General features: G+C 40.5%; 1 protein-coding gene across 1 annotated transcript; it reads right to left on the reverse strand.

The window, feature by feature from the left end:
* Positions 1–501: 501 nt before the first annotated feature.
* Positions 502–18,098, reverse strand: LOC132872643 (vesicle-associated membrane protein 5-like). Its single transcript, XM_060907600.1, has 3 exons — positions 17,876–18,098; positions 3,308–3,451; positions 502–2,547 (listed from the first exon to the last, which is right to left on the reverse strand). The coding sequence occupies exons 1-3, from the start codon at positions 17,876–17,878 to the stop codon at positions 2,398–2,400; spliced, it is 297 nt and encodes a 98-aa protein (XP_060763583.1). The 5' UTR covers positions 17,879–18,098; the 3' UTR covers positions 502–2,397.
* Between the last annotated feature and the right edge of the window lie 1,815 nt (positions 18,099–19,913).

The following is a 19,913-nucleotide window of genomic DNA, read 5'->3' on the forward strand; positions in this document are numbered from 1 at the left end:
TAGTCTCACCTTGCCTTGGACTTGGTCTTGACTTGATCTCAACCCCTCAAACTCTTGGTCTTGTCTTGGTCTCGATACACTTTGGTCTTGGTCATGACTTGGTCTCGGTTTTGGTTGTCTTGACCACACCACTATTCGAGTGTTAAAAACAACTCTGCTTTGCGTTGGCCTGTTTTACACCACTCTGTTATTGATTATTTTCCAATAATGGCACACCACCAAGTGTTTTACAGGCTGTGACATCATTTTTTTCTTTCAGGATTTGGGAAAGGACTTACCTAATCTTGCTTGGATTGCCTTGTGAATAAAACTTATGGTTTTCTTTAGCTTGTTGAAAGGGATTATACAGTATCACCCTGCCTTAAACCTTCATCGTCCATTTAAGGATCTAGTTTAAGGTTTGATCATTTACTTCTAAGCTCTTAATGGGCTGGCTCTCTCTCCCATTTACAAACAGAACTTTGTAAATTGTTGGAAAGCAATCAGTCATACAGCAACAGCAATATGAAATGTTGGTATTTAATATTAAGACAAAACAAAACATGGGGCTTACAAACAAACTGACAACTTAAAAAAAAGCTTTATTTTAGCAGCATAAATTTCAGACGCACCTTCATCAGAAACATCGGATGCTAAGAACACAGCTTGCAATGCTGAATGACAAGGTGTATTAACTATTATAGAGGGGGAAAAAATTAAATATTTTTACTGATACTAATGACTGTATAATGAGCTTGCACTCTTAGAAAAAACAGTTTCCCGAATGGTTCTTTGGATGGTTAATAATGGAAGCTTTCTAAATGGGTTTGACTTTAATCCTTTAAAAAGGAAAGTCTATTTACACCCTGTAGAGGAACTTAATAACATCTTGACCAAAGCCTATAACAGATTGTGCAATAATGTGTGTATATGTCAGATTATACGATGAAAATTCTCCAATGATAGAAAATATGCAAGTCAAGATTTTTACAGATTGTGTGCTTTAACCACGACTCAACAAACATGTCTTCTTTTAAATCTCATGTTTTGTACATGTTTCATTACCAATACTAGCATATTTGTAACTGTCCTGGGAGTTTGGCTGGGAGTCGTTTTACACCATCTTCCTATTGGTGCATTTTATGCTAAGGTCACACATAGCCGGTTGATCTGTGAGAACCATGGCTGGGGCCTACCATGGCCATTCCGGCACATTTTGCAGGCGATCCATTGCATAAATCTGGGCGTAGTAAATATGCAAATGAAACCATGGTAGTCATGACGGTAGTGCCAGTAAAACCAATGGCGGTAGCGACATATAGCGACATATGGCCTTATGGCAGTGACGGCAGTATGTACAGTTTTCACAGCGGCAGTACAGTGTAGCCACGGCAAGATGAAATAAGGAAGCTAATAACCTAATAAAGCCCCTAGGCAAGCTTTTTTACTTTCTGTAGAATATTGTTCCATGAACATTTTGAGCTTGATTATTGTGAAGGAATCCAACAGTCACCCACGTAAGCCTCACGTATGCCTCAAGGATGCTCACAGATACAATCATGGTTGCGACGGATGAACTGACCCCAGCGCTTGACCCACAGCAATTTTCAACACTACAAACTTTCCAGGGATGGAAGCCACACCCTTCTGGCTGTCAAAGTAGCTCTCTGGCTCTCACGTATTCTGATGGAAGGGCCTGGAACGTGTGCTGGAAGCCCCTGGAAGGCTAAAAATCATCTACCGATGTCTACCGTGAAGTGATTCTGGCTATGTGAGACCTTAGCATTAGATGCGTGTCATAGATTTTAATAATCATTGTTTTTCACTCTGCCAGAACTTTATCGTCCTAAAATGACTGACAGTTTTAGACTCAAGCAACGTTTAGGGTGCTACAGGGAACCTCTTTTTTCCGAAGAGTGTCCTGACAGTATAGACATAGATTCTATAAGGTTATTGATCTGACAGATCAATACCCCGTCACCAACAGTAATCCCTATAAAGTACATCTATTTTAAAGATGTACTGTAATATTCATCGTTCCTCAGTTTGAACAGTAACAGTGTGACCAACATCAACATTTCCAGCAGAAAAGCTGCCGAAAGTTCACCTTCATCTCAAAGTCCTTATCCGCCGGTTCCTCCAACACATATTTGTTTGATTAACTACTGCACAGAGGCCAGTTACAGATGTTACTTACGTAGAAATGAAAGCAAAGACAGCAGCAAGTGTCCACAAGTACCATCAGATCTCATACACACACCTCTGAGATTTAAAGATAAGACAGATAGAATGCTTTAGCATGCATCCTGACGCTTGGGTTTAACAAATGAACCGACTCCGTGATTTCCTGAGCAACCTGCAAAACAAAGCAATTCGTTTTCTCTTCCTTTTGGCGTGTCAATCGGAATTGGGTTTCCGTTATTCCCCACTGGTGCTTAACACAACAGCCGTGATGATGATGGCCAATACGACGACTCCAATGATGACTGCCAGGAACACCTTCAGCCTCAAGTTCTCCCACTGCTTTTTTTGCTTCACTTTGTTTGCAGTTTTGGAAAAAACCTTGCTCTGAAAGAAGAGAAGAACAAGAATAAGATCTATGAACATGCTACAATACGTTGTCAGACATTCAGTTTGTGCTCGCTGTGGATAGAGATGAACATGACCAAGGTGAGAATGTAGAGGTTGGATGGTTTTTCTCTAAATATGGTTCAAACGTTTTATACTACACCAAGCATTATGATTGCATGCAGAACATAACAGAAGCAGGAAATAATTACAGGGTTTTACCTGTATTCCCTTATTAGCTGGACATTATCAGGAACTTCACATCTTATCTCAAACTTTCTGACCTCAGAGCCAAAACTCAAATCCCCCATCACCCCCCCCCCCACACACACACAAACACACATGCTTCATTCATCTCATCAAAAAAGGAAATAGCTTTCTAAAATTAACACTGTCAGCAAAAAAAGTCAGGATGTAAATTCTACATTCTTCTGTCTCCATAAACTCTGACCTACGGTGTATTTATAGACTTCAATATGACATTTCCTGTTAGGCCTTGGAACTGTGGAAAGGTATATTACTCTCTGCTGAGGGCCAGAAAGCATGATTAGTGTGTTTACTGGCCTTCCTGACTTCCATCCAGAAATGTATAAAAAAAAAAAAGTTCTGACGAACACAAGAGAGAAAGACGGGCAAGAGGATGTGACCTGTCTTACGTAAAAGAAAGGATAAGAATAGAAAATAAAAATAGTCCAGGTTTTCAGGAAAGTACTCACGAAAATATGATATATTCAGAACCGTTCAGAAAGTTTTTCTTCACCTGTTCCAGTAGCTGGTCAGCTCTGTTCTCCAGTTCTCCCAGTTTCCCCTCACGCTCACTGGCCTTGTTCAGGTTATCCAACATGATCTCGCGAACCTCTTCCACATCCTGCTGTGCCTGCTGCAACCGGCTTTGCCCGTTCTCCTGAACACATACACACACAGAACACATACAGCTGTTGTCAGAAGTTTACATACACTCAACATGGACATGAGCGTCATGGCAATATCAGGCTTTCAGTGATTTCTTTGAGCTGTTCTTTTTCTGCGGCAGAATGATCTTATATTCCAAAAAAATTTTTTCTGAAATAAATACAGGGTCAAAATTGTACATACAGCACAGCTAATATTTGGTTAAATGTCCCTTAGCAAGTTTCATCTTCACCAGACATGTCCGTCGCCATCAGCAAGCTTCTGGGAGAATTCTGGTTGGATATTTGACCACTCTTCTTGGCAGAATTGGTATAGTTCAATTTCATCTGTGTGTTGAGGTCAGGACTTGGTTTAAGATTAACGTTAGCCTGCTTTATCCTCCACAACCACCTCTGATGTGTGTTTGAAGTCATTGTCCTGTTGGAACACCCAACTGTGTCCAAGTTTCTGCTTTCAGGTTATGCTGAAGAATTCTGATGTAGTCCTCCTCTTCAGCAAAACAGCCCCAGAGCATGATGCTATCACCACCATGCTTAACAGTTGCTCCAGTGTTCCTCTGTACCTCTGGTCATTGTGGCCAAACAACTCAATCTTTGTCTCGTCTGACCATAAAGCTTTCCTCCAGAAGACTTTTTCTTTGTCTGTGTAGTTAAACTTTACTTGAGCTTGAAGATCTTGATTTTGGATCAGGGGCTTCTTACTTGAATGGCAGTCCATGGTGATGAAAAACCTTCTTGACTGTACACAGTGTTCCAGCAGCTTCCAGTTCATGGCAGTCCTGTGCCTTGGTGGTTCCTGGGTTGTTCCTGACCATCCAAACCAATTTCTGCTCAACTGAGGGGGACAGATTAGATCTTCTTCCAGGAAAGTGGGTTGGAAAAGTGGCCACACTTCCCAATAACTTGCATTTATATACAATTGTTTGAACTGATGATCTTGGGATCTGCAGTTGTTTAAAAATGGCTCCAAGAGATATTCCTGACTTATGACAATCTATGATCCTTTTTCTCAGATCGCCACTGAGCTCCTTGGACTTTCCCATTGTACTGTGTATTGGTCAATCCATGATGACATTCATATAAAAATGTATCCAGAAATGGGAAAATATGGTAGAATTAGGACATAAGATAAGATAAACCTTATTATTATTATTATTATTATGGGCGGCACGGTGGTGTAGTGGTTAGCGCTGTCGCCTCACAGCAAGAAGGTCCTGGGTTCGAGCCCCGGGGCCGGCGAGGGCCTTTCTGTGCGGAGTTTGCATGTTCTCCCCGTGTCCGCGTGGGTTTCCTCCGGGTGCTCCGGTTTCCCCCACAGTCCAAAGACATGCAGGTTAGGTTAACTGGTGACTCTAAATTGACCGTAGGTGTGAATGTGAGTGTGAATGGTTGTCTGTGTCTATGTGTCAGCCCTGTGATGACCTGGCGACTTGTCCAGGGTGTACCCCGCCTTTCGCCCATAGTCAGCTGGGATAGGCTCCAGCTTGCCTGCGACCCTGTAGAAGGATAAAGCAGCTAGAGATAATGAGATGAGTATTATTATTATTATACATACGTATAATCTGAGTTATGTAAGAAACTAACCTAATGGTGAAAGTAAATATTGCACATATGTTGGGGAAAAAATATTGCACATGGTGTTGTGAAAAACATTATTGCACATGACCACTCAGAATACTGCACATGATATAGGTATTACTGTCTTGATTGATCAGCTGTCCATCTTGCAGAAGGGGGAGGAGTTATAAAGTTTGATGGCCACTGGTAGGAAAGACCTCTTGTGGCATTCTGTGGTGCTCCTCGGTGGCCTCAGTCTCCTACTGAAGGTGCTCTGATGTGACACCACTGTGTCATGCAGGGGGTGGGAGGGGCTGTCCATAATACTAAGAAGTTTCCTCAGCATCCTTCTCTTTGACACCTCCACCAACGACTCCAGTTCCACCCCCAGGACAGACCCAGCTTTCCTGATGAGCTTGTTGAGTCTGTTGGCATCAGCTGCTTTCACCCTGCTGCCCCAGCACACCACAGCGTAGAAAATGATGCTGGCCACCACAGAGTGATAAAATATCTGCAGCAGGTTCTGCAGACACTGAAAGACCTGAGTCTCCTGAGGAAAAACAGCCAGCTCTGACCTTTCTTGTATAGTGCATTTGTGTTTTTTGTCCAGTCCATTTTACTGTCCAATGCTCGAAAAACCTAATGTCCGATCATCCCAGACGACTAAAGTCTGTGCAAGGACGAGTAAAACTTTAATAGTAATCATCCGATCGGACAACAAAAGTTAGTGCTGGCAACCTCAGCAACACAGGCTCTAAGAGAGCAGGGAACCAGTCTAAAGTAGCTCGTCTTGTTTCACGGGAAATGCATTAAAAAGTTTTATTCATCAACACGACAATATATACAAGTACAAAAATATTTTGAGGAAATCATTCAAATTTCCTTGTTTTTGGTTATAATTCATCGAAGTATGCGTGTGTTTGAGTGTACAGGAAAAGCTTGGCTCAGAGAGGTCCACGTAATGACATAATTATATCAATTGGCTAAGGGCGACAAGAGTCAAGGACATCGTGTGCCAGCAGCGCAGTTGAAGCGGACAGCTGTCAAACTTGGAACTTTTATATCACGATTGGAGTTAATAATAAACGATATCACTGAATAATGTTCCTTACCTCTAACCAGTGTGTATTTATTTATATATATATATATATATATATATATATATATATATATATATATATATAGACTTTTAAATTGTTTTTGATGGTTTCATATATTTTGTAATGGTATTTTTATTTCCTATATATATCAACATACCACCATTGTAGCACGGGAGCCTGTGATTGATGGACAGCCAACAAAGGGTGTCTCCCATTGGTTGTAAATCATGACATAAAAATCATAGACACATACGGGACCCGCTGATTGGCTGTTCATATACTGAAGCCAAGTGGAGATGTCCGGCGTCTGGTGCTGTTGTCTGAAGAAAACTACAGCTAATAAAGCTCTACTACTGGATTATTTGGATCTTAGTCAGAAAGAAGTGAAGGATCGATATACACGGAAATGAGAGTTTATTAGCGGTTCTGATCCATACAAAATTCCTCAAAACAACTGGAGTGACGGTGCAGATTTGTGGCCTAGCGTTAGCATTAGCTACATGTTGGAATAGGCCACCTTTTTCCTGAAAAGTCCCGACACAGAAGAAGAGTTTTAAAAAACTACAGAAGCAAGAAAACTTTCTTTGTGTAAAGACTTTTCCCCCAACATCAGCTTTTGGGGACAGGATGTTGTGCATTTACTCTCAAAGGGCTTTGACTTGAACTTATTCCCACTCATCCATGTCTCAGCAACCCCAAGGACATGTTGTTACAGAGCTATCTGCACTCTATCATTTATACAGTGATGCCTATTATTGTTAAAACAACATCTGAAGTGTTATTTCTAAAATAACAAAATATCTTGCTCTAGACTTTCAAAAAATATTGTAAGATTTTATTTTATCTAATAATGGATGGTACAATAATTACAAACACTAACAGAATCAGCACATTCCAGTTGTAGCTGTAGTTATATAGTAACTATAAGCCATCCATCCATTATCTGTAGCCGCTTATCCTGCAGGCAAGCTGGAGCCTATCCCAGCTGACTATGGGCGGGAGGCGGGGTACACCCTGGGCAAGTCGCCAAGTTATTGCAGGGTTGACACACTCACATTCACACCTACGGTCAATTTAGAGCCACCAATGATCCTAACCTGCATGTCTTTGGACTGTGGGGGAAACCGGAGCACCCGGAGGAAACCCACACAGACACGGGGAGAACATGCAAACTCCGCACAGAAAGGCCCTCGCTGGCTGCTGGGCTCGAACCCAGGACCTTCTTGCTGTGAGGCGACAGTGCTAACCACTACACCACCGTGCCGCCCAGTAACTATAATCATTCTTGTAATAATAATTTCAATAAATGGTTAATGTTCAGTTCGCTTTTCATTTATTCTTGATTTAAAGGCACAGCTGAGTCACACAGGTTGATCAGTGTGTAACGGACAATAACTGTTATCCAAAACAGTTTTTTCCTGCCTTAGTTGATTTATTTCCATTTTACATGCGTGCAGCTGTTATAAAGTTCAGTGTGTGTGTGTGTGTGTAGAACTCTCTTGAACTGTAGGTTCATTTCTACACTCTGGTTCCATGGTGACATTTTGCACAGGACTGTGTTCCTTTGATAACAGAAACAAAGCTCCAGCATTATTATTATTATACTCTTTCAAAACTCTCCACAGCTTAACATACCCTAATTCCTCTACTACTAGAACTTTTCCTTCTGAACGTGTCTGCATATTTTGGTGTTATGGTTTTGTGAATTTATGATAATTATGCTGCTTCACCTATATAAAAAAAATCAACTGCATTCTGTCCTCTCCAAAATAAAATAAAGCTCTGGGCAAGTGGAATTGTTTTTCGGGCAAGTATGTTTTGGGTGCTGCTTGCCCATTGGGCAAGTAAGGCTGGGAGATTTTTTTTGAGGACTGCTGTCTATATGGACGCCCAGGTACCTGTATTGCTCTACATTGTCCACCTCTGTTCCCTCAATGGTGACTGGGCTCAGACTGGTCCTTTGCTTCCTAATGTCCACCACCAACTCCTTAATCTTTGCCACATTGAGTTGCAGGTGGTTTAGTCTGCACCACTCCACAAACCTGTCCACCACATTCCAATACTCAGCCTCCTGTTCCCTGCTGATACAGCCCACAATGGTAGAGTCGTCTGAAAACTTCTGCAGGTGGTAGGACTGTGAGCAGTATCTGAAGTCAGAAGTATAGTGTGTGAACAGGAAGGGAGACAGGACCATCCCCTGAGGTACCCCGTGCTGCTCACTATAAGGTCCAACATGTTTTCCAGCCTCACATACTGTGGCCTTCCTGTGAGGAACCACCAAACAGGAAATGGAACAAGATGATAAAACATAATGGAATACTAGAAATTCATCATCGGCTGTCCATCACTAGCGATGATGACTGCTTCATTAGGATGCGCAGAAATGCAGATGGGCCATGATGAGGCCCGCACTAGAGCAACAGAGTCGTCCGCAGTGGTGGTATGAATGGCCTGGTTGAGCTGCTATGGAATGTCTGGTTTTGTGAGCTCTCGTATACTGCTTGTCTAGAATTTCAGACACTGAGCTTTTAACTATGCTTCGCCATGTTGCTCTATCCGAAGCATCCCTTTCTGACAACTGATCGATAACTTCGGCATTCTTCATGCTCCTCTTCAAAACATCTTTGTATCTCAGTTTCTGTCCTCCTTGTCTCCTCTTTCCTCAGCTCAGTTCTCCGTAGAAAACAGCTTTGGGTAGTCACGTCAGGCATACACCAGATGTGTCCAGACCGATGACGTTGGGAGGCTGTGATCAGGGCTTCCACGCTTACTGTTTTAGCTCTCCTGAGGACTTCTACATCCGGGACCTTGTCCTGCCATCTTATTTTGAGGATTTGATGCAAGTGTCAGAGTTGTAGCCTGGCCACTTTCTTGAAGTGTTTACAGTAGAGCGTCATGCATTCAGTGACATAAAGCAGAGATGGTAAGACTGTGGCGTTGTATACTTTCAACTTGGTGGTTCTCTTGATGTCATAGCGAGACCATAGTTGCTTTTATAATGCACGGAAGGCTTTGGTGGCAGCTTGAATCTGGCGGTCTACCTCCAAGTCTGATGAGTTTGTGTTGGTAACTGCACTGCCTAAGTACACTACCGTTCAAAAGTTTGGGGTCACTTTGAAATTTCCTTTTTTTTTGAAAGAAAAGCACTGTTCTTTTCAATGAAGATCGCTTTAAACCAGGGCTTTTCAAAGTGTGGGGCGCGCCCCCCTTGGGGGGCGCCAGAGTTCTTCAGGGGGAGCGCAACGTGAGAGACAAAATGGATCGATTTTTAGTACCTAAAGCTACAGGGAGTGAGGAGACGGCCAAGCAAAAAAACAGAGCCTCCAGGATGTTGCGATTTGCAACTTCAGCGCAAATTCAACCAATCCCCACGAATTCAGGGGGGTGCTGCAATTATATCCAATCACCGCAACTTTCCCGCAAATTTGACCAATCGTTGGCGTCGTCTTGAGGTGACATCGACAAACTACCTTCCGCCTTACTTCCAGATGTCTATGTTCAAGAGAAGCAGCATGCGCCGCCGTGCGAGTCAGTGTTTCTGTAGGCTTAAATTCTGTTACTGAAAGTGTGTTATGTTTACAGTGAAGGACTGTGTGCACTTTATTTTTTTTTACTTAATACAAGAAATTAATGGATGCCAACATTTTTGCCAAAATGGTATTTTATTTTCCATTGTTTAGGCAGCTTCAGCATCATACTGTGAGATTCTGTTCAAATTGTTTTTTTCTTCTATGAAGCCTGAGCCATTTATTTTATTAGTTTATAATTATTGTTTAATTTAGTCTTCAGGAGAGACTGCCTGCACACAGTACTAGTATTAATAGTTTTTTTTTTCTTACATGAAAGCTGAGGCATTTATATTAGATTTTAAGGTAACTTCATGTTGTGCTGTGAGGTTCTCTGCACTTTAACTTTTGAACCAACAGGAGCATTTGGATAAGTAAAGCCTATTTTTCTGCATTTTTGTAGTCCTGGTAATCTTTTATATTGGTAAAGTTGTTTATAGGACCATTTCTCAGTGTCTGTTTTTTTAATCAATAGTTTTTCAGTAATAACTTAATATTTAACATATCACTCAATTTTAATCACAAAAAGAGAAAATCGCAACAATTTCTCGCAACTTTCACTTCCTCCCGCAATGTAATCGCAACAAAAACCTAAACACTGCAACTTTCATCACAATTTTTTTGGAAACCCCCGCAACATCAGACATTTTAGCTTGCAACAATCACAAAAAAGGCCCGCGGAATCCTGGGGGACTGGAAAAAGAAGGAAGTATGACCACGATTATTTAAAGTTTGGATTTTCATGGACTGGATCTGAAGATGCTCCACTGCCACAGTGTGTTGTCTGCCAAGAGGTGCTAGCTAACGATGCTATGAGATGTTTAAAATGTGTAAAACAAGATGTTTTAAAAAGCACAGATGTTTAAAATGTGAAAAAGAAAAAAAATAATGTGTACAACAACCATTTTCTTTTTAAATACGAATGGAACATTAAGTATAGCAACAACAAAAATTGTAAGGGGGGGCGCTGTTGTTTATTTGCTCTCCGAGGGGGGGCTGACCCTCCCACACTTTGAAAACCCCTGCTTTAAACTAATCAGAAATACACTCTATACATTGCTAATGTGCTAAATTACTATTCTAGCTAAATTCTACTAAATGTCTGGTTTTTGGTGCAATATCTCCATAGGTGTATAGAGGCCCATTTCCAGCAACTCTCACTCCAGTGTTCTAATGGTACAATGTGTTTGCTCATTGCCTCAGAAGGCTAATAGATGATTAGAAAACCCTTGTACAATCATGTTAGCGCAGCTGAAAACAGTTTAGCTCTTTAGAGAAGCTATAAAACTGACCTTCCTTTGAGCAGATCGAGTTTCTGGAGCATCACATTTGTGGGGTTGATTAAATGCTCAAAATGGCCAGAAAAATGTCTTGACTACATTTTCTATTCATTTTACAACTTATGGTGGTAAATAAAAGTGTGACTTTTCATGGAAAACACAAAATTGTCTGGGTGACCCCAAACTTTTGAACGGTAGTGTAGATGAAACTCTCAAAACTCTTAAGAGGCGTTCCATTGACCAAAACAATGTTGTTCGGCATTGCCTGAATACGAGAAATTAATACTAGAAATTTTAATACTAGAAATTAAAGCAAGATAAGCGTAATGAGATACCAGGAAACAGAATGAGATGATACAGCACAAGGGCATAACAGGTAATGGGGTGAGACTGTTAAATGTAAAAACAGACCAGAAAACAGGACAATGTTGTCAAGTGTAACGCCACACCAGGAAATGGGATGAGATGGCGAAAAACAGAACAGGACTGGGAAGCCGATATGACAAGGATTTTACGATAAGGAAAGAGGTATGTGTCAGAAACCTGGGAAACAGGATAGAACTACTGAACCAGGAATTGTGACAGCAGCAAAATATATCATAGAACTGAACACCAGGGAATGTAAAAGGATATTAAAATAGCACAGGACTGTGTTCTTGTGAACTGGGACAGTAAAACTATAATGGTTGATGTGGTGACGTTTGCTGTTTAGAGACTTTTACTTGACATTTTTTGGAAGGAGCCTGTAACGTTTTATAACAGTCACTGGTAAAAAATTTCCACTTTTTTTTTTAACATTACAAGCTGCCATCGCTTTTCTTTTTTTTTATGGTTTATTAACTTTAAAAGAGAAGAAAAAAAAGAGAGGCAGGTGAGGGGATGGCGGTTTATAGCTAATAATAATGCAAGTGAAAACAGGAACTAACATGCCATGTGAATGTTCCACTACATTAACTGTGAAAAGGTTAAAGGATAAAGGTTGACATGTTTTCAGTTAAAAAAATTAATTATTGGCAAACTGCTGGTTATGAGAAGAAGAATTACACGCTCAGTGAAAGTGCTGTTAAAGGAAAAGAATCACCCGGGACCTTTAATTCTTTAATTGTGATAAAATGAATACCCAAGACTGAATGCTAACATGCAGTGTTAAGATTCTTGTCGGCGTTTTAGCTGAACTCGCTTCAGGCGTGAATCAGCAGAAACGTCCCTTTTCTTGAAAACCTAAATTCAGTGAGGACAGAAGGGAAACGGTTCTGTTAGAATTTATCCAGGCTGGTTGCTGTAACTCTGAGAATGCAAGTCTGGACGTGCGCCTGTGTGTCGTGCCTCTCTTTCTGAAGCTAAACAAAAGAGAGCAGGCCTGAGCCACTCTGTGCCATCCAAACCTCACAATGTGCTCACTGTGAGTGTGGTGTGGGACTGTGACTCTAAAATAGAGGCATTTAAAGACGCTGACCTGCAGTGACCCCTCTCAATACATATGGGCTTCATTAGCATGATTATTAGCCGCTCAAGCATGTAGAACAAACGCTGGCATGAACACAGAAAGGTAAGTCCCCCAGACTGAGAGAAATGTACTAGTGCATCTCAAAAAATTAGAATATTGTGAAAAGTTCAATATTTTCCATCAGTTATTTAAGAAAGTGAAAATGTTATTATATTATAGACTCATTACACATAAACTAAAATGTTTCAAGCATTTTTCAATTTTAATTTTAATCAGTATGGCATACAGTACAAAAACGTAAAAAAAAACCCATCTCAAAATATTAGAATATTTCATTTCGAGTTTGAGTAAAACAGTATGAACACAGTGCATCTCTCGGTCTAGTTCAGTACACACAACCACAATCATGGGGAAGACTGCTGACTTGACTTGACTGTTGTCCAGAAGATGATCACTGATGCCGTCCACAAGGAGGGTAAGCCACAAAAGGTCATTGCTGAAAAGGGTGGCTGGAAAAGGTGCACAAGCAACAGGGATGGCCGCAGTCTTGAGAGGATTGTCAAGAAAAGTTGATTCAAGAACTTGGGAGAGCTTCACAAGGAGTGGACTGAGGCTGGTGTCAGTGTATCAAGACCCATCATGAACAGACATCTTCAAGAAAGGGGATACAACTTTCGCATTCCTAATATCAAGCTACTCCTGAGCCAGAGACAAATGTCAGAAGTGTCTTATCTGGGCTAAGGAGAGAAAGAAATGAAGAACTGAAGAAAAGTCCTCTTTTCAGATGAAAGTACATTTTGCATTTAATTTGGAAATCACGGTTTTAGAGTCTGGAGGAAGAGTGGAGAGGCACAGAATCCAAGGTGTTTGAAGCCCAGTGTGAAGTTTCCACAGTCTGTGATGATTTGGGGTGCCATGTCATCTGCTGGTGTTGGTCCACTGTATTTTATCAAGTCCAAAGTCAACACAGCCATCTACCAGGAGATTTTAGAGCACTTCATGCTTCCATCTGCTGACGAGCTTTTTGGAGATGCTGATTTCCTTTTCCAGCAGGACTTAGCACCTACCCACAGTGCCAAAACTACTACCAAATGGTTTGCTGACCATGATATTACTGTGTTTGATTGGCCAGCCGGCTTGCCTGATCTGAACCCCATAGAGACTCTATGGGGTATTGTCAAGAGGAAGATGAGAAACACCTGACCCAAAAATACAGATACGCTGAAGGCCACTATCGAAGCAACCTGGGCTTCAATAACACCTCAGCAGTGCCACAGACTGATCACCTCCATGCCACACTGCATTGATACAGTAATTCATGGTAAAGGAGACCCAACCAAGTACTGAGTGTATAAATGAATATACTTTTCAGAAGTTGGACATTTCTGTATTGTAAATCCTTTTTTTGATTGATCTTAGGGAATATTCTAATAATTTGAGATACTGGATCTCTGATTTTTATGAGCTATAAGCCATAATCATCAAAATTAAAACAAAAAAGGCTTTAAATATTTCACTTTACATGTAATGAATATAGAATATATGAAAGTTTACCTTTTTGAATTAAATTATGAAAAAAAGGAACTTTTTCATGGTATTCTAATTTTTTGAGATGCACTAGTATATGTTGGTTTACTCAGACAAAAAGCCAGGAAATATTTAGCACGGGGGACAAATGAACATCCGATTGAACCGGCCTCATTTTTCATATTTAGCTGACTCGCTGCCCTAAAAATGATGGATGCCTCTGGGTCTAAAAACAGGAAACGGCCGAGTGTGAGCATTGCAATAACAAAAACTGCTAATGACACATAACCATAAAAGGTTTTACAGGTTCACTGAGGACACAATGGTGCACTTTTCACTGTTCCTTACACAATACACCATCCCCCGTCATCAGGCTACATCGGAAGTGTTCCAAACTACACACACTAATCACTACGCAGAGCAATAGAAGACGGAAGCGTTCCAAACTACACGCACTAATCACTATATAGAGCACTATAAGGTAGAAAGTGTTCCAAACTACCCACGCTAATCACTATATAGAGCACTATTAGATGGAAATGTTCCAAACTACACGCACTAATCACTATATAGAGCACTATAAGGTGGAACTGTTCCAAATTACACACACTAATCAATCACTATATAGAGCACTATTGGATGGAAGTGTTCCAAACTATACACACACTAATCACTAGACCACTATAAGGTGGAAGTGTTCCAAACTACACACACTAATCACGATATAGAGCACTATAAGTTGGAAGTGTTCCCAAACTACACATGCTAATCACTATATAGAGCACTATAAGATGGGAGAGTTCCAAACTACACACACGAATCACTGTGTACAGCAGTAGAAGATAGAAGAGTTCCAAATTACACATACTAATCACTATTTGGGCTCTAAGATGGTGGTGTTCCAAATTACATGCATTAATCACTATTTAGAGCTGTATAAGCTGGAGATGTTCCAAATAAGGCTGCACGATATCAGAAAAATATGCGATATTCGATAACATGACTGAATATCTCGATATCGATATGTATCACGATAATTAATGTTTTTCTTACCTCTACTCGCCGTTCTGCCCTGTCTAGCATTTAAAAAAAAAAAAAACACACCCAATGCATCGCTTCCATTCCAACATTATTTTTTATTGGAAAAACATGGCTACACCTGCAATGGTGTCCATCAATCATCTTTAAATCTCTTAATTTTTGTGAGCGCAGCAGAAATATATTCGGGGAAGTATACAGTCTCTAGACATCGTGTCTTCAGCTCGAACTCTTCAGTCAGAAAACGAACTGTGAAACTCAAGTAGGGTTCTGTGGTGCGACTTGACCATAGGTCTGTAGTACTTGCGTAGTACTCCGCTCCACTTACTTCAAGTGTAGCTGATTTTCGACACGTGTTGTACATGTCTGGAATTGCGACTTGAGAAAAATAATTCCGTGAGGGAATTTTATACCGTCGGTCCAGTATTGAAATCATGTCCACAAATCCACTGCCGGTAACAGCTGTCATTGGCATCATGTCTTTCGCCAAGTATCTCGCTATGCCTGCCGTTATGTCTTTGTGGCGTTTAGAATGCGTCTCATAAGGGGTTATACTAGCAAAGCTCTGCTGAACTGTAGTTACCTTCGTAATTTTAGATGTTGAAGGACTTGGCATATCATTGGACTGTTTGCTGCTAACGCTAGCTTGGATCTCTTCGTACAGGTGTTTATAGTTGTGTTGTAGATGCTTATGGAGATTCGTCGTGTTCCCCTTGGTAGCTGCCACCACTGTTTTACATGTCTTGCAAAGTACCCGAGTTTGCAGTACGTCATCCCTCCTGAATCCAAAGTACTTCCAAATAGCAGACGTGCATTTTTTTTTGGAAACCAGTTCCGCCTCACACAAGTTTGTCTCACCACACTTGCTACCGCTCCCACCTTCCGCCATCACCACGAGGCTTTTACTTGTTTTGCAATAGGGGGCAGAGTTATCCCGCGGCGCTTGTTGACATTCAAATGTGATTGGATGGCACAGAAAAATGTGCCTTTTATCGAAATTTAAGTAATTTTTGCGGTATGTGTATCGCAAACTATGATATCGCGATATCGATACTTTTTCGATATATTGTGCAGCCCTAGTTCCAAACTACACAAACTAATCACAATATAGGACTAATTAGGACTATATCTGTAATTTGGAACACCACCATCTTAGAGTCTAAGACGGTGGTGTTCCAAACTACATGCACTAATCACTATTTAGGGCTGTATAAGATGGAGACGTTCCAAACTACACACACTAATAATTATATACGGCTCTAATACGGTGGTGTTCCAAATTACATGCACTAATCACTATTTAGGGCTGTATAAGATGGAGATGTTCCAAACTACACACACTAATAATTATATACGGCTCTAATACGGTGGTGTTCCAAATTACATGCACTAATCACTATTTAGGGCTGTATAAGCTGGAGGCGTTCCAAACTACACACACTAATCACTCTATCAGCTTCCAAAGCTTCAAAGTTCATGCTCACACCACCGTCAACACCACAGTGCTCATCACCACATACTTACGATACCCCTGCTAACTAGCTGAGCCGAGCCTCTGTATCATATAGCCGCATTGCATTCTGGGACTTTGCATCAACACCTAAACGACTTCTGCGCTGGCTTTCACACAAACATGACGCTCAATATCACTGGACCATGGCAAGTGAGAAAAGTTTCCGGTTTGTTTATGTGACGGCGACCACTTCTGCCTGACAGCATTGAATTTTGTTCTTCTCCTGAGCTCCAGCATAACTGTGTTGGTAATTACAGTGCCCCTATGTGACATTGGTACGATCAGAATCAGAACCAGAACCGGGTTTATTGGCAAAACACATACAAGGAATTTGCTTTGGTGATTGGTGCTTGAACAGTTAAGATAGAAGAATTTAAAAAAAGACAAAAGTAGTTATATAAAGTCAAAGTCCTTCCTGCACGGCGCGTTTGGCAGCGCCGATCTCCGTTTCATAGCCTTCAGCCTCTCACCTATATTACATAGCTAGGGTTACAGTGGGGGGCTCGTCCTCTGGTACAATGGCCTTTGGTATGACTCGACCGTGAGTAGAATTCACAATCTCCTGATCGAGAGGCGGACACACTAACCACTAGGCCGCTTGCCGGTAGTTATGTAAATGGAATAAAAAATAAGAAGAATCTAAAATATATCGAAATTTGAAAAGTGGACATATTTAAGGGGTACGTGTATGGGTGAGAACCTGTGAATTCCACCAACCACCAGGAGAACCACCAACTTCTTACAGGAAAAACAGAAACACAGCATTAACTCATAAATTATAATCTGAATCACTGAACGCATGAGAAATATCTCAGTTATCAACATGTTTAATGTGTCTCAGGGTGGAGTTTTCCTTTAAATACATCCAGGGAAGACAATGAATATAGCGAGAGGATGAGTGGGTAAGGGCAGGATGTGCCCATCTGAGCACTTCCTCCTGTTCCTTCCTTCCTTTCCCCTCTCTCTCTCTCTCTCTCAGCTGGAATTTCCACGCTCTAAAGATGCAGCTCATCTCATCATCGTGCACCATCTCAGAGGCATCTCAGCATTTCAAGAAAACCGTTTTCTTGTTCTTCTCATGATGTCTCAGAGAGCCAAACCTTTCGATGTCTAAAAGTGTGACACGAACATCTTTCAACATGCAGAGTCATCTAGCAGAAGCATGAGACAGCTGCAGTAAATAAACCATGTCGTGTGTGTGTGAAGACTATGACTTGTACTTGGGTTCTTTCATTGAGTTATCATCTTACACACAGGCAGCAGATCTGCTCAGCTGTCACGGCTCTGTGTGTGTGTGTGTTTTGCAAATTAAGTAAACAAGGGTGTAGTCTGACATATAAATGAAAGAATAGAAAGCAGAAGATGGAAGGAAAGGAGAACGAAACTTACCATGTTGTCACGGTTCCTTGTCTTTGTCCTTGTGTCACTGAGATCTTCGAAAGGACATCTGAAAGACAACCTTAAACTTCCAGCAGCTCTGGTCCTAACGTCTGTCTCGTATTTCTCTTTGCCTGTGTGTGTGTGTGTGTGTGTGTGCGTGTGTGAGCGAGCTCTTGCCTCTCACCAGGTCCTGTGAGCTCAAGTGCTCTGTGTTTGGTTTTTAAAGGGACCTTTTCTGCTCTGTGGTTGCACATGTGTGTGAGGCTGTCTCTTGTCCCGGGTTGCCAGATTGACATAGAAAACTATAATAATAATTCTTACTAAGACATTTCATGAAGAAAAATGTTACTATTAATACAAAGACAAAAATATTAAAAATAAAAAAGTGTAATATTTTCCTTTGTGTACTTTTAACACCACGTGTATTTACTAATCCCACTGAAAATTAATCATTATTGTTGTTTTTATTATCAGGTAATACGAGCTGTCATGGTTACAACATAACATTTCCTGTGCCACATGATAATGACACGGTTACAACGGTGTTATGACGATATTGTTCTTGCCTGTAAATCATATATTAATTCTAACTTCAATTTTTATTTCTAATTCAAAATTAAACATAAATAAACATTAATAATACACTATATGATATAGTATACAGTATACTAAACACTTCTTCTGTCTCGGTATTGGTATGAATTAAATAAAATAAATAATATATTATAATTAATTAAATTTAAATAAATAATGAAAACAATATTATTTTTAAAAATACCAGAGCAGAGGAAGTATAAATTTATCACACAGATAAATAGTGAAATGACACCAAATCCAGATCATTAATATATTATTGATGTGTTATAACAGGTAACAGCTATTTATTAATAATTAACTTATTAATTAAAATATAATTATATTTAGTTAGTATTAAATTGATACATTATTTTTATTTGCATTTTTTATTTACAGTTTTTGCTTGTGTGTAAAAAATACCTTGAAGTACCAGGTAAATAAAAAATGCTTTAAATACTGTAATATATTATTATTATTATTATTATTATTATTATTATTATACAAATAATTAGATAAGAATTATAATTTTATATATAAATGATTTAAAAACCGCGTGGGTTTCCTCCGGGTGCTCCGGTTTCCCCCACAGTCCAAAGACATGCAGGTTAGGTTAACTGGTGACTCTAAATTGACCGTAGGTGTGAATGTGAGTGTGAATGGTTGTCTGTGTCTATGTGTCAGCCCTGTGATGACCTGGCGACTTGTCCAGGGTGTACCCCGCCTTTCGCCCGTAGTCAGCTGGGATAGGCTCCAGCTTGCCTGCGACCCTGTAGAAGGATAAAGCGGCTAGAGATAATGAGATGAGATGAGATGATTTAAAAAGTAATAATTATTTAAAAATTTGTTATTATTGTTATTTTCAATTTATTTACCTTTATGCTACCCAGTGCATGAACATTTCTCTAAAAATAAAGATGATGATGATGATGATGATGATGATTATTAGTGGTAGGAGGAGGAGGAGCAGGAGGAGGAGGAGAAGAAGAAGGAGCAGGAGGAGGAGAAGGAGGAACAGGAGTGGTAGGAGGAGGAGGAGAAGAAGAAGGAGGACTAAGAGGAGAAGGAGGGGGAGAAACAGGAGAAGTAGTAGGAGGAGTAGGGGGAGTAGGAGTAGTAATATTAGGAATAGGAGGGGAAGTAGGAGGAGATGTAGTAGTAGTAGTAGTAGTAGGAGTAATAGTAGGAGAAGTAGGAGGAGGAGTAGCAGTAGGAGTAGAAGTAGTAGGAGGAGTAAAAGGAATAGTAGGAGGAGATGTAGTAGTAGTAGGAGTAATAGTAGGAGTAGAAGTAGTAGTAGGAGTAGTAGGAGGAGTAGAAGTAGTAGGAGGACGAGGAAGAGTAGTAGTAGTAGGAGGAGGAGGAGGAGGAAGATTAATAGGAGTAGGAGTAGGATGAGGAAGAGTAGGAGTAGTGGTAGTAGGAGGAGTAGGATTAGTAGTAGGAGTAGTAGTAGGAGAAGTAGGCATAGTAG

This window comes from Neoarius graeffei, chromosome 24 (assembly GCF_027579695.1).
Source record: "Neoarius graeffei isolate fNeoGra1 chromosome 24, fNeoGra1.pri, whole genome shotgun sequence".
Lineage (NCBI taxonomy): Eukaryota > Metazoa > Chordata > Actinopteri > Siluriformes > Ariidae > Neoarius > Neoarius graeffei.

Excerpts from the sequence above, each read along its gene's own strand:
- LOC132872643 (XM_060907600.1), bottom strand. Across the intron at positions 2,548-3,307 it reads CTGACCAGCTACTGGAACAG|AGCAAGGTTTTTTCCAAAAC; the intron begins GTGAAGAAAAAC and ends CTCTTCTTTCAG.